This window comes from Dioscorea cayenensis, chromosome 11, assembly GCF_009730915.1.
Source record: "Dioscorea cayenensis subsp. rotundata cultivar TDr96_F1 chromosome 11, TDr96_F1_v2_PseudoChromosome.rev07_lg8_w22 25.fasta, whole genome shotgun sequence".
Classification (NCBI taxonomy): domain Eukaryota; kingdom Viridiplantae; phylum Streptophyta; class Magnoliopsida; order Dioscoreales; family Dioscoreaceae; genus Dioscorea; species Dioscorea cayenensis.
Window position 1 is genome coordinate 21677777 of NC_052481.1, and position 15019 is coordinate 21692795.

At 36.0% G+C, this 15019-nt stretch overlaps 2 protein-coding genes across 4 annotated transcripts; both read right to left on the reverse strand.

Annotated features, from left to right (window-relative positions):
* Positions 1–5435: 5435 nt before the first annotated feature.
* LOC120271914 (chlorophyllase-2-like) lies at positions 5436–6793 on the reverse strand. Its single transcript, XM_039278600.1, has 3 exons — positions 6463–6793; positions 6195–6327; positions 5436–6085 (listed from the first exon to the last, which is right to left on the reverse strand). The coding sequence occupies exons 1-3, from the start codon at positions 6688–6690 to the stop codon at positions 5556–5558; spliced, it is 891 nt and encodes a 296-aa protein (XP_039134534.1). The 5' UTR covers positions 6691–6793; the 3' UTR covers positions 5436–5555.
* Positions 6794–8028: 1235 nt separating this feature from the next.
* Positions 8029–14460, reverse strand: LOC120272040 (probable serine/threonine-protein kinase BSK3). Of its 3 annotated transcripts, none has more exons than XM_039278759.1 (11): positions 14228–14460; positions 13932–14148; positions 13638–13858; positions 13042–13177; positions 12689–12822; positions 12471–12576; positions 11624–11709; positions 10240–10428; positions 9880–10044; positions 9127–9240; positions 8029–8797 (listed from the first exon to the last, which is right to left on the reverse strand). In XM_039278759.1, exons 2-11 carry the CDS (start codon positions 14011–14013, stop codon positions 8561–8563), a joined length of 1470 nt encoding a protein of 489 aa, XP_039134693.1. In that variant the 5' UTR covers positions 14014–14148; positions 14228–14460; the 3' UTR covers positions 8029–8560. The 3 variants fall into 3 exon arrangements, with proteins under 3 accessions (XP_039134693.1, XP_039134692.1, XP_039134694.1); XM_039278758.1 differs by having other exon boundaries at positions 13932–14151; XM_039278760.1 differs by lacking the exons at positions 13932–14148; positions 14228–14460 and having other exon boundaries at positions 13042–13173; positions 13638–13765.
* Positions 14461–15019: the final 559 nt, after the last annotated feature.

Sequence of the window (15019 nt, forward strand, 5' to 3'; positions counted from 1 at the left end):
TTGATTCATGAGATGCTTAGTTGATCTGAGCTACTGGGAGTTTATTTGAGATTTTATCAGTTGATTGATGACTTAATCAGCCAGTAATCTGGTTTGGAGAGGAAATTGTTGTTCAATTTGATTGTTCAATTGATTTGAAGTTCTGTGAATTCATAATTCACAACATTTTGGTGTTTTCGTTGAGAATGAAATATGGCTAAAAACACTAGGATGAAAGACTTGGCTACAAAAATAGATACCATGATGAATCTGATGGATCAGAGGGAAGAAAGACTACTGGTAGTAATGGATCAAAGAGAGGAGTGAGTTAAGCAACTCAAGCAGTCCTTTGTCAACATCTCTTCTTATATTGAGAATCAACAAAATTCTAGGGCATTGGGAATTACTGATTCAACATTAATTGATCCCATGTGATGCAGATATGAGGGGATCAGAGAAACTCTCATTATTTTTTAACAGATCCATCAGGGTTGAATTGTCGAGATTTGATGGTGAAAATGTGGCACAATGGATTTTTCAAGCTGAGAGGTTTTTCAGATATTATGGGGTCACTGATGTTCATAGATTAGAGTTAGCATCAATTCACTTTGATGGACCGGTAGTACCCTGGTTCAAATGTTGGTGAAGGAAGGGAGAATGACTTCGTGGGCAGACTGGTTGAAGCATTGGAGGACAATTATGGGCCATCTTTGTTTGAAGCTCCTGAATATGCATTATTTTGACTTAATCAAGATGATCATGTAGCAAATTACTATGAGAATTTCACAGCTGTGGCAAATCGAGTTGAAGAACTCACACCAAGAATCATGTTAGCATGTTTTATAAGTAGATTAAAAATAGACATTCAGAGAGATGTGATTCCACTAAAGCCTGACTCAGTCTCCAAGGCTGCAAAGCTAGCAAAATTATATGAGGATAAATACATGCCAACAACAAGGACTACTACTATTACCAGGAGGGTGAATTACATACCTGACAATCACAGTTATAATAATGTTCCCTAGGATGGGGAATTTTCAACCAAAAGCTCTTCATGCTCCCAATTCATCACAGAATACTCAGGTGAAGATAGCAAACAACTACAATTCATCGCAACCACCCAAGAGGATCAGTTTAATGAAATGCAATTAAGAAAAGCTAAAGGATTGTGTTTCAACTATGATGTCAAAATATGAGGTTGTTACTATTGTAATGGGATGAAGAGCCTTTTGATGACAAAGAAGAAGAAAAGGTTGAGTATGAAGTGGATTTACAATCTGAAAGACCAATTCAGAATGAAGAAACCAGCCCAAATTTATCTCTGAATACTATGATACAGTGCTAGTGCTTCAGGTACAATGAGATTCACTGGATTTGCTTAAGGGAAACCAGTGACAGTGTTATTAGATGGGGAGAGGGATGACAATTTTATACAGCCAAAGTTGCAAACTATCTTCAATTGGAAATTCAACCCACAATGCCTTTTCAAGTGTTAATTTGATATTGAAATTCTTTACAGGTGGAGGGAAAATAGATCCTTCGCAACAAAAAGTTCAAGATTGTAATTTGAAATTTCCCGCATATCTGTTGCCTATTGTTGGTGCTAAGGTGATCATGGGAGCTGCTTGGTTGTCTACATTGGGAGCCCATATCATGGATTACAAATCCTTGACTTTACAGTTCTTTTGTGAAGGACAATTTGCTACCTTGAATGGTGAAAAAGAAAAAATGCCACAACAGACTACAGTTCATCAGCTATACAGACTCAGTTCAATCAAGTATATTTCTGAATGTTACCAATTGACAATAGAAGAAATGGCAGACAATTTAGAAGAAATTAAAATTGGAAGCACTGATGTTGATAAGGTAGAGATAGTAATTAAATTTACTAATGAAATGCTAGAAAGTTTGAGACAGTTGTTAAGTAAGTATCAGGGAGTGTTTGAGACTCCCAAAGCACTGCCACCATCTAGACTATGTGATCACAGAATACAATTGCAACCAAATTCAGGCCCAATCAAAGTCAGACCATATAGATATCCACACAGTCAGAAAACAGAAATAGAAAAGATGGTGAATCAAATGCTGATGGATGGAATCATTGAGCCCAGTAATAGCCCTTATTCTTCTCTTGTGATTTTGGTTAAAAAGAAGGATGGTACTTGGAGATTTTGTACTGATTACAAAGCCTTAAATACCATTACTATTAAATACTCTTACCCTATACCGGCAGTAGATGAGTTACTTGATGAATTACATGGTGCTAAATTTTTTTCCAAACTTGATCTAAGATCGGGCTACCATTAAGTGTTATTGAATCCAGAAGATAAGCACAAAACGGCATTCAGAACTCATCATGGTCACTATCATTGGCTAGTAATGCCATTTTGCCTTTAAAATGCCCCGGCTACGTTTCAGGCATTGATGAATGGAATTTTCAAATTTGCTATGCGCAAGTATGTATTAATTTTTTTGATGATATATTGGTTTACAGTGGTGATTGGGACAGTCATATGCTGCATTTGGAGACAGTATTACTCACTCTATGGGAGAATCAACTCTATGCCAAGTATTCAAAGTGCAATTTTGGTTTGAATGAAATTGAATATTTAGAGCATACTGTATCAGAACATGGAGTGCAAATGGAAAGATAAAAGGTAGAAGCTATAATGCAATGGCCAATTCCTGCAAATTTGAAATAGTTAAGAGGTTTTTGGGTTTAAGTGGCTATTACAAGAAGTTTATAAGTCACTATGCCAGCATAGCTCACCCACTTACAAAACTGTCAAAAAAAGATGCCTTCCAATGGTCTGCAGCGGCACAATTAGCATTTCAAGCTCTCAAAAGTAAAATCACCACAACTCCTCTTCTAAGATTGCCAAACTTTTCAAAGACATTCATTCTAGAGACTAATGCATCTGGGATGGGAATTGGGGCAGTATTAACTCAAGAAAGCATCCTATTGCTTTTTATTCAAAGAAATTGACTCCTCCAATGCAGAAGCAATCTGCTTATGTGAGGGGAATGTATGCAGTGACTGAATCTGTGAGCAAATTCAGACATTATTTGGTGGGTCAGAAATTTATCATTAAGACAGATCAAGAGGCCTTAAAGCATTTATGTCAACCGATAATCCAGACACTTGAGCAACAGAAATGGTTATTTAAATTACTAGGTTATGATTTTAGCATGGAATACAAACCTGGTAAAGAAAACATTCCAACTGATGCTTTATCAAGATGCCATATGATGGCTTTATCTTCCATGGAATGCCCATTGCTAGCTCAGATTCAGAAATTACAGAAAGAAGATGAATTTTGTGTCAGTATAATTGCTGCAATTCAAGAAGGAAGTACAGTGGATACAAGGTATTTAGTGAAGTATCAGGTATTATGGTACAAAAATCAAATTGTTATTCCTGATAATTCTGAATTTAAACAGCAACTGTTACAGGAGTTTCATTCAACTAAATTGGGAGGACATGTTGGGTCCCTTAGAACTTTTATGAGAATGTCATCTCAGTTTTATTGGAAAGATTTGTGCAGAGATGTAAATGAATTTGTAAAGAAGTGTCTGATTTGTCAACAGGCCAAGGCTGCACATACCAATCCTGGGGGATTGTTACAACCTCTCCCTATTCCAGAGAAGATTTGGGAGGACATTACAATGGACTTCATTATCATGCTTCCAAATATCAAAGGATTCACTGTCATACTAGTGATAGTTGATAGACTATCAAAGTTTGGTCATTTCATTCCATTAAAAACTGATTTTTCAAGCTCCAGTGTGGCAGAGGTATTCATACAAAACATTGTTAAATTACATGGAGTCCCTCATTCCATTGTGACAAACAAAGATAAAGTGTTTCTCAGTTAATTTTGGAAGACTTTATTTCATGCTATGGGAACAACATTAGCATGTCTACAGCACACCATCCACAGACGGATGGGCAAACGGAAGCCTTGAATAAATTCTTGGAGATGTATTTGAGATGCTTTGTGTATGAAAATCCAAAACAATGGTTGGAGATGCTTCCATGGGCTCAGTTTTGGTACAATAGCTCATTTCAATGTAGTGTTGGAATGACACCATTCTTCATTGTGTATGACAGAGTACCACCATCTCTAGTCACATATTATGTAAATGACAAGGATCCTCAAGAGATTGCTGAAATGTTACAATAGAGGAATAGGGTACTGCATCAATTGAAGCAGAATTTATTGAAGACTCAAGAGAGAATGAAGAAATTGGCTGATAAAAAACGGAGGAAGGCTGACATTTGAAGAAGGACAGTTGGTTTGTTAAATTACAGCTATAGGCAGCATTCAGTGGCTCTTCGAAGAAATCAAAAGCTTAGTCTGAGCTACTTTGGTCCTTTTCAAATTATAAGAAGGATTGGCATGGTTGCTTATCAATTGGCACTACCACCAGAGGCTCGCATCCATTCGGTGTTTCATGTATCTTTATTTAAGAAGTGCGAAGAAGATCCAGGATCAAAGGCAAATTCAATACCGTTGCCATTGGTTACTTCAGAATTTGGGCCTGCATTACAACCATTGGCAATTTTGCAAAGGCGTACTATTCTCAGACAAAATCATCATGTGCATCAAGTATTAGTACAATGGGAAGGTCTGCGGGATTAAGACAATTCGTGGGAGGATAAGGATGAATTGTCTCAACATTTTCCAGTTAAAAACCTTGAGGACAAGGTTATTAATTAAAGGGGGGAAGGGGGGGTAATGTAATGAAAGGAGAAATGGTGGGGAAGCATTTGACACCAAAGTTCAATCAAGTGGCCTGATTAATCACGTGCAAAGAAGGATGCTTAATGACTCAGCAAAGGTTAAAATGAATGGAGGCACGTGTGAAGCTATTGATCTCTCACTAGGGGGACGAAAAAGTGGAAGGATTCGGAAGAGAAGGTGCAAGCTCGCAGGTTATCATACACCCGGCCACGTGGATTTATGAAATGTTTTGATTGGTAGAGGAGAGGGAGGAGGTTATGCTATAGATCAATCAAATATAAAGGAGGGTGTGGAGGAAAAGAAGGGGTATTGAAGAACAGAGTGGAACCTTGGGCTTTGAAGAGCTTTCTGGTGATCTTCTCCGGCGACCTTGACTAGGAGGGAAGTCTTTCCCACTTATCTACTATATTTCCTATTCAGATTCCATAGATCTATAGTCCTATTGATTTAGAATTGTATGTTTCTACATTTACTGTAATTGTCTGTTGATTCATGAGATGCTTAGTTGATCTGAGCTACTTGGGAGTTTATTTGAGATTTTATCTGTTGATTTGATGGCTTAATCAGCCAGTAGTCTGGTTTGGAGAGGAAATTGTTGTTCAATTTGATTGTTCAGTTGATTTGAAGTTCTGTGAATCCATAATTCACAACAAACATTAATTAAAACATTAATTAAAACATTAATAGAGAAACAAAATAGATACAAGAGAGTACAACAACCAAAATAACATAGACAACATAACAAAAAAGGTAGCCTTCGACTTAATTAAAAAAACAAAAACAAAAACATAATAAGAAAACTAAAACATCATCATCATCAACATCATCATCTCATTCCAAACGACGCTCAACAGGGGAAAGCTCAGCAGGAGCAACAAGAGAACCATCAAAAATGGCTTCAAGACTCTCATTATCTTCCATCAAATAAGCCTTCAAAAATGCCACCATTATACCCCCTGTTGACCTCCTCATTAAATCCTTACAATTCACCCCATTAGTACACACACACTTGGTCACTTTGGGAGCATCATCATCCAACATATCAAGATGACCATAATCCTTCACAACAACATGATAACATGGAGGTTTACACTCATAGTAGAACTCTTTATGATTAACTCCCTCTGGGGCACAAGCAGGGAAAAACATCTTCTTCTTCTCTCCAAGTCCAGTTCCAATCACCATTGCTGGAATTCCAAGCTCCATTGAAGATGGTTTACCGGTTAAAATCCTTGGAGGGATTTGATAACCTTTAAAAGGTCCAGCCACCGGGTCAACTCCAATTAAGGCTGAGAACTTTAGAGTTGTCTTGGTGCATCCGAGGATAAGAGAAAAGGCTGCATGGCCACCTCTACTGTGACCTTTGTTTTGTTCAAATATATATATACATATATAATGATTATTTCAGTAAGAAAAAAAAGAAGAAGTATATATTAATTAAAAATAAACTAGATAAATATTTGTAAGGACCTGCCAGTGCAAGCTCTTGTAAATTGGCTTCAACTCCAGTTGGTAACAAAGCTTGGAGGTTTCCGGCCAACCAGTCAGTGACCTTTGCTGCTCCGGTGATGTCTCTGGTGGAACATGGTAGTATGACACTAAGCTGACATTCATAAACAAAAATTGGGCTTAGAATAATTGGTACTTTGATCATTTGCATGCATACATGAGTGTGAATGAAAATTACATAGTAAAAAAAAAAAAAAAAAAAAAAAAAAAAATTAATAAAAAGAAGTACCTGAGGTGCCACAAGGATGAAGCCATGAGAGGAGATGTGGTTGAGGAGTAGAGAGTAGTAGTTGTTGGAGAGAAGAAAGCCATGGAGAAAGAGAACCACTGGGTATTTCCCTGATTCACTTGGGGTTACAATGAGAAGAGATTTTGGTGGAGATGAACAACCCTTTTTTATTGTTATTTCTTGGGCCTTTAGCTTTCCCATTTCAAACACATTCTTCTTTGATTCCATTGTGTATAATATTTCTCTCCAATTTTCTTGGAATAATGTTGATGATATATAGAGAAATGAATGGGTGGTTAGCCAGAGGATTTATGAAGGAGGTTTTTTTAAAATCTAAATGGCATGGTTGGAGGTTTATAGTCTTTTCTATTTTATAAGTTTTTATTTTTTTGAAAAAATGGAAAACTATTTTATTAAACTAAAAAAAGAATGTATATAACAAGAAAGTCACAATAAACGACCATAGAGAGATAATGATAAGATAGAAATCCATTCGGATGGTGTAGAAAATATATAAATTTAAAACTGAGATGACAAAAGGGAGATTAATGGTTGTTTTCACTTTTTCTTTTGATTTTATTATTATAAAATGATATTAATTAAGATGACAAAAAAGATGTATAGTTGTTTTTAATTTTTCTTTTGATTTGATCATAAAATGACATGAAAATTATTTTGCACAGGATTAAGAAAAGAATTCCCAACTATCCAACTATTATTCTCCATGTAAAACCGTATGCAAGTTAAACAAAAGTAAAAATAAAATAAAATTGTAGGAAAAATATCAAAATGGTATTATTTTCATTATTGTGATGCTATGGTTGGAAGGTTCCTTTAGTAAAAGTTTCTTTTGTTTACATCAAACCGGTATCATTTAGTATTGTGCTAATTAATATTCGTTGAAAGCTTTCTTTTCAAAGATTAATTGTTTCCTGAGGTTGATCCTTTATACTTTGATTTTTTTTTCTTAATATATGTTTATGATTTGCTCATTTTATTCAAAATAATAAAAAAAAATGGAAGTATCTAACTAATATATATTTCATTGTCTTAACAACATCTCAAAATTAGAGGCGCAGTCCTCTTAAAATAACCGATAGAAGCCAACTCAAAAACAACTGCTGTTTGTTTTTTTTTTTCTTAGATGAGTAGGCTAAAACCTACACACATGCACATATGGACGTAAAGACCACTACGCACATGCACATATGAACATAAAGACCACTGACAGTTTGTGCCCACAACGCTCAATCACATTCACTCACCCCACAGAATTAATCCCTCACCAACCCCGAAGTGACCTCACAGGAGACCCAGAGTACGAATTGATCCAAAGGCAGCTGGCCAGTTTGATACCAATTTGAACATAAATATAAAGAGACAAGGACTACAACTCAATCAATTCAAGCAACTACCAAGCAATGTGGCTAACGTCCTGGGAAATTCCATTCAAAACACAAAATAACAAGGAACACATCAGGATCAATCCAATCAACAACCTAGAAATCAAAGGTAGGGTGCTAGGAAATTCAATGAATGAGAAAGACAAGTCATTGCATCAAGAGGTAATTGTAAAACAATCAATCATTTTTTCTCATGTTTTAGTACATTACAACAGACAGACAAAACACCAACCACACTACAAAACAAAGAACCAATTTGAATCATCCATAGCTGTACATGAATCACATGGTTTATCAGCAAAGACTCTGCACAAATACATTACATGTTTCCATCTCAAGATCAAACACTTTTGCAGTAGTATCCTGTTTTCCTTTTTCTTTCTTGCCAATCCCAAGAGAATTCAAAATCAGCCTCACATTTTTTTTTTAATATATATATTGCTTCTCAGCCTGTTGGAAGCATCTTGAAGAAGGCTTTTAACAACATTTTTCGAAAGATTGAAAACAGCTCAAAACCAAGATTCCAGGTGCATTTGTTGATAAGCCCATTTGTTCTTCCTTTTGATCGAAGCTAGTAGAACTTGAATAATTTTTGTAATTACAGAAGGTAAATTATCACCAGTTTTGGGCTTTTGGACTTTGCACCAATTTCACATCCTTGGTTCTTTATGATTTCTTAAGTGTTGAGGGAATTCTCAGTTCTTTTTAGATTCTAAGGATGAGCCGTCTTTCAATGCTTCTCGAGCTTCATTTTCCATTCCAAGAGCAGAGAGGGCAGCAGCTTGAAGATAAAAGGCTGTGGGCCATGTTGGAGATATGACAAGAGCTTGCATTGCATCATTAAGAGCTTGCTGCGGCATGTCGCTCATCAGGTAGGAGAGACAACGGCGGCCAAAAACAGTAGGTGAAACCATGGTGCCAACATCAATAAACTGTACATTAGAGTGATTATCAATATTGGAGATTATGGCATTCTTAATTGGCAAACTAATATTTCATTGCTGGCAGTCCTTTGGATTTTATTTTGCCAGCATATCCCACCACTACAGTTTTTAAGTTAACAGCTAAAGATTAAAGCAAACTTCTGACAAGAGGATAAGTTCTAAAAGTCAAAATAACAGAAAATCTATAGACCTGGTAAGAGGAAAAAGAAAAAGAAAAAGAAAAAGAACAAAGTTCCGAATACGGATGAGAATATCTAATTACTGAATGAGAAAGAAAATAACCAAATATGTTTTTGCAAGTATTTAGTAAGGTATACCTGAGTATAGCATTCAATGGCAGTATTAAAATCTTTGTGACGAAAAGCATTATCCCCCTTTTTCTTTGTGTTCAATGTCTCTTGCATCTGATTAGTCCACATCTGAAATGAAAGCTGAAAAAAAAAGCAAAAAAGTTATTGACAAGATTAAACAACAAAATAACAGCTTTGGTCAGGTGTCAAAGTATCTAGACTAAGAAAGCCTTAAAAAATGAAGAAAAATGCACAAAACCATTTAGGATCAAAGATACAAAAATTAGTGACACCAAATAAAATATAGCATTTGTTTTGCCTGAATAAAGCCCAATATAAATCAAACTCAGTTGACTTTAATCTGATCATCATGAATGAGGGCATTTAAGCAATAATTCCAGAGACGAATACATCATTCAGGAATGAAGATACAAAACATGAGTTAATTAAAAGAAATCCTACACGGTTGCAGGAGGGCTAAGAAGTCAAAAAGAAATCCAGATATAATATATCTTCAGGAGCAAGGCTGAATGAAGAACATGACATTAAGATGGCACAAGCCATCCATCACTTGCACAAATGGATGCCTCAGCAGATGAAAATATTATTAACTTTAACAACAACCACGAAGTAGTTTCATCGGCTTTAGTTCTACTCTTTCAAACTAGCAGTGGCATTTTCAGAATAGAAGTTTATTTATAGACACAGGATGTGATTATGCACTTCTGGAAGTTGACTACTACAATGAGACCCCAACCAACCAGAGCAACATGCACGAACCTCATTAGTTGTCCCTTCGTCATCTTTATATCCTACTTTTTCAAGAATCTCATGTATAGCAGTTAAATCCATTCTGGAACAGGCATCACCTAGAGGAGAGAGAGACAATAACTCTAATGAGGAAGCCCCACCACGTGGTATATCCATCAAGACATAGGAAGGAACCTGCATATCATATGTTGAAATCTCAAATCAGTACGCCCAAATTATTGCATGCCCAATCAATTAATTCAAGCAACTATGCAATGAATAGCACAGCACCATGTTTCATGTTATATGCTACAACATAAACAGAAATGCTGAAAAAACTGATAATTCAAGTATCAAGAAAAGAAGACTGGATCATAGGAATAAACTAACATCATTCTCCTTCTGCAGAGGAGTCAGAGCTTGAACTAATGATTTCACGTTAGGCCGCTCCCGTTGCTCATACTGTAAACACCTAGATGCCAAGCGCACTAATTCTGTCCCATCCTCATTAGAGAATTGCCCTTCCAAACATGAATCTGTCAGCATATGAAAATTCCGATCCCTTATCAAGTCAAGGGCCTAGACAAGAAACAAAACAAACAGATTAGACACAAATAAGAAAAAAAATGATAAAAAAAAATATATATGCATGATAAAGAGTAAATTGTATTTTTCATTAAATCAGACTAAGCAAGCAATGCGACTCAAAAATATAAGCTGTTCTAGCAAGAACCAGATAAGCTTAGGCATAATCATGTTAACTAAAAGAATTTGTCATATCCACTTCTACTAAATTTAGACTTATGTGAAGGTGAAGTGCGGGACATCAATAATTATTTTTATCGTTATTTTTGGGAGAAATGTGGACAAGCCACAGTTTCAAACCCTTGACCTCTAACTTAGGAGGGGAATCAAAATACAAACACTCCTATTATAGGGTTGGTCTCAATTAGATTTTCAAAAGTGCAACAACAAAAAAAATAAATAAATAAAGGTGAAAATCCAAAATTGGCCCCCAAACTATACCTGAATGTTCATTTAGATCCCGAACTATATGAAAATGTTCCCTTTGATCTTTTCATTTCACATCAATGATGGAATGGCAGTTTGTCCATCAGACGGATTATTTTAAGTTTTAATGTAGTGTAAGTGTCAAGGAAGAAATAAAGTAAACATATTTATGTCATCCGGAGACTATAGAAAACATATTTGTGTTGTTTGGGTAAAAAGTGAATATGTTCGTGTTGTTCAAGAATAAAAATGAACATATTTGTGTAATTCAGAGACCAAAGTAAACATTCTCATGTAGCTTAAGAACCAAAATGAACATACTTATGTCATCTACCGACCAAAATAAATTTATTTCCATCATTTAAGGACTAAAGAGAACATTTTTGTAGTTAGGGACAACAAAGAACATACTCATGTAATTCAAGGACCAAACTAAACATGCTTTTGTAATTGGAGGACCAAGCTGAACATTCTCATGTAATTTAGGACCAAAGAGATCATTTTTTGAGTTCACAGGCCAAAATGCACATTTGGGTACAGTTCCAAGACCAATTGTGAATTTCCAACATTAATCAAGCTTGTCAGCTCTAAGTCAGTAGCTCTATCCTCTAGTTGGGCGCAGTCCTATTCCTATGGCAATTTTGCGAGAAAATACGAGCATTTCAATCAGAACTCAAAATACAATCCAAATTTATCATATCTCATTTCAAGCATTTCTCACCGCTCCATTTATCAAGGAATGCAGGACATATTAATTACTTACATGGCTAGGTGGGATGTGTTTTCCACTAAGAACATCAACAAGCAATGTGCCAAAGCTATATATGACACTTTCTGGTGTAACTCTACCTGCAAATCAAACACAAGAAAACTGGCATAAGAAAATGGTCAAAAATGCATGAACAAAGTCTGTTTAAAGATAATTAAACTCAGTAGTAACAGATCAGTGATTGAATATCCAAACAGATCATGGCAAGAATGCAACAGACAAATGAGATTGCATGAATATAACACCAAATTCGATACAAATTCATGGATGGAAAATAAATATAGCCTTTAAAGGTGTGACTTGTAGATATTCTGAGTTTCAAACTTCAACAGATTCAGCATTAATGAACTGTAAGAAAGAACCAGAAGTCATCAAAAATTCTAGGTTGCATTCCATTTCTGAAATAAAATCATACAATAAAACACATTTATCAATTTTCTAATAATATACTTTCACCCATGCATTAAAGGGTTATATAGAAACTATTGACCAATGAATCAAACACATGAGTTTCTTTACCTTGAAACAAGAAGGTAACAAACAGGAAGATTGTGACATGTTTTTACAATATAGAAAATCAAGAATAAAAATCCTGTTCTTTACCACAAATTAAGCAGAAGTGGGAATCTAGAGTATCACATGTTGCAAGAGGGACAAATTGAACTTGAAGAGATAATCAATGACATTAGAAATTTGCTCACTTGTTTGATGTCAAACTAGAGTAAAGCTTGAAATTATTACACAAATGCAGTCAAAGTAGAAACTAAGAAATTAAGAGACATGAAGATGCCATGCTCTAATCTAACGTAAGACAAAAGTGAGAAGAAAATGAGGAAAATACCAGTTCTCAAATATTCTGGAGGAGTAAATGCCAAATTTGTGCTATAACTTTTGCCATCATGGCTATTCTTCATTAGACCAAAGCATGAGAGTCTAGGGTTACATTCCTGCAAGACGCTGGCTCAAATTCAAGAAAGAACACAAATATACAAGTCCTGGGAGTAAAAGGAAATAAGAAAAAAAATATATGAACTAATAAAGAAATAATATTCTACTTACATCATCAAACAAAACTCTATAAGCATTAAGATCATGATAAAGTGCACGGCCCTTGGTGGTGCAATATTCTAGAGCTTGGGCGAGATAAAGTACCACCCTCAATCGCATAGGCCATTTCATAGGTTGTGCTTCCCCTATAGGATTCAAGAGTTCAAATCATTATACACAACCTTCATGCAATTTGGAATTTATACAATAGACAGACAAAAAAAACTGATTGCTGGCAGTGTTTAATCTAGAATCTGCCAATCTGCTTCGAGCAACAGTTCTGCTAAAACTAAATAAAATCCAAATTGGTAACACCGTGGCAGCATACAAAAGATATTCAGTTGTCGGATTAAGAATAAACTTACAATGAAAAAGGTGCTTAGCAAGAGTATCATTGGGCATATATTCAGCAACAAGCAACCTCTCTTCGCCTTCAGCACAGCAGCCAAGTAAATTTGCCAATCTTTGACTTCTAAGTTGACCAACAGATCTCGCTTCTTCCTAAAGCAAGGAAGTCTTAGATTGGTGAGATGGCTAATCAAATATGACAAATCAGGTTTGATTTTAATAACACACAACCAGAACTCATTCTCATCGCCAGAGTTACAAAAACTATTGGGGCAAAGGTAAAATCAGTTGAACCAGCATTAGCAATGTACTAACTTACTTGCAAAGATGAAGCAAAAATGATTTAGAAATGGTGCCACATATATGATCAAAAGAAGGGAGAGCAACATCATAACAGAACTACGTTCTCCCTCTCACAATAGGCACTCATGTAAACCAAATAGAATTTCATTTGGCGGCAAAAAAGACCAACAATGCCAGTAGCCTAGTGCTATCTAAATGTGAGAAACTTTAATTCGGAGCAAACAAACAGCACTTGCAGCACGATTGCACGATTAATTCGGAGCAAACAAACAGACCATATATTAACAAAACAGAACTGAATATCAATTACCAAGAACTGGCGAGGATCAGGCCACGCAGCACGATTGAACCGCTTAACAGCAATCCTACGTTGCGCATCTAACTTCCCCTTGTACACTACATTAGGCGCCTTCTCCCCGTGCTCGGACACAATGTTCTCCACCGCAAACCCAGATGTAGCAAGCCGGAGCTGCTCAAAAGAATACTCCTGGAACACCGGCAACCCATCACCCTCACTCTTCACTTCACTCTCTGCAAACACAACCATCAATCACCAGAGCTCCAAAACACCACAAAAACACCAAAACCAACTCACAAAACTCACCAACATCCGGCGCCTCCAGTACAGTAGCATTATTGTAAGAGCCACAGCAGCAAGTTCTCAGCTTGGAGAGCCGCGACCCCATAACAACATAAACGTGCGTATATATATACAACACACAACCAACAAAGCCAAGATTCGAACAATTAAAGCACTTTGCTCCACTAAAACATCAAAACTACTCGAATAACGAATCCGATTCGATCAAACTACCAACCTTCTTCTTCAAAAAACAAAAAACACAACAAAAGATCTAAAAATCATAAACCGATAAAAAGGAAGAAAAAGAGTGAGAATACCTGATTAAATGGTCGAAATGAAAGAGGAGATCAAACGCAGGAGGATTGGGAGGAGTGGGAATGGATCAGATCTGGGGGGCGGTGTGGATTTACTGGAATTATAGCTTCGGATTTGGGGAGAGGGAGAAGGGGGAGGTGATTATTTATAGCAACATGCCGTCCTTTCAAACCCTAGAATTGGGATTAATATTGTTATTGGGGGGATTTAAAAAGAAATTTGGGGAATTTGGGGGTTGTTTGTGAGAATTTGAAGGAAGCGTAGCGCGTGTGGACTGTGGACTGATGGTTTTGGGAGTCGTCGTTGAGTTGGCTGCTCCCGCCGAGCCGCTGGCTCATCTCAGCCGTTCATTTCTTCGGGCCACCCTCACTTTGTACGGTTAGGATTTCACTGGTTTTAGTATGGTTTTATTTTGATTTTTATTTACAATTTTTTTTTGTTTAAATGATTGTCAAAATAACAAATTACAAAGGTGCACCAGTTAGTTATAATATTTACGAACTTCTTAGAAAAATTTCACTGTTTTATAACTCTGAAGATGTAAAACTATTATTTCTCCTGTAACGGATCCACATCTAACTTTGTGAATAACACTGATAAATAATATTGGATCTGAGTGTATATAGTTTGAATAATACAAAAATAATATTGTTATGGGAAAGATTCAAAAACTTTGACCACCTTTAGCACTCTTGTGTTACTTTTAAAAAAATTTATTTAATTCTTATGTTGATGTTTTTATGTGTTTACATGTCTTTAATGACATGTATTAATTTTGTGTGAGAAAAGGGTTG

Excerpts from the sequence above, each read along its gene's own strand:
- LOC120271914 (XM_039278600.1), bottom strand. The coding sequence starts at position 6,690 with ATGGAATCAAAGAAGAATGTGTTTGAAATGGGAAAGCTAAAGGCCCAA. Across the intron at positions 6,328-6,462 it reads TCATCCTTGTGGCACCTCAG|CTTAGTGTCATACTACCATG; the intron begins GTACTTCTTTTT and ends TATGAATGTCAG. Across the intron at positions 6,086-6,194 it reads ACAAGAGCTTGCACTGGCAG|GTCACAGTAGAGGTGGCCAT; the intron begins GTCCTTACAAAT and ends AACAAAACAAAG.
- LOC120272040 (XM_039278759.1), bottom strand. The coding sequence starts at position 14,013 with ATGGGGTCGCGGCTCTCCAAGCTGAGAACTTGCTGCTGTGGCTCTTAC. Across the intron at positions 13,859-13,931 it reads ACTGGAGGCGCCGGATGTTG|AGAGTGAAGTGAAGAGTGAG; the intron begins GTGAGTTTTGTG and ends TTGTGTTTGCAG. Across the intron at positions 11,710-12,470 it reads TCCAGAATATTTGAGAACTG|GTAGAGTTACACCAGAAAGT; the intron begins GTATTTTCCTCA and ends TTTGATTTGCAG.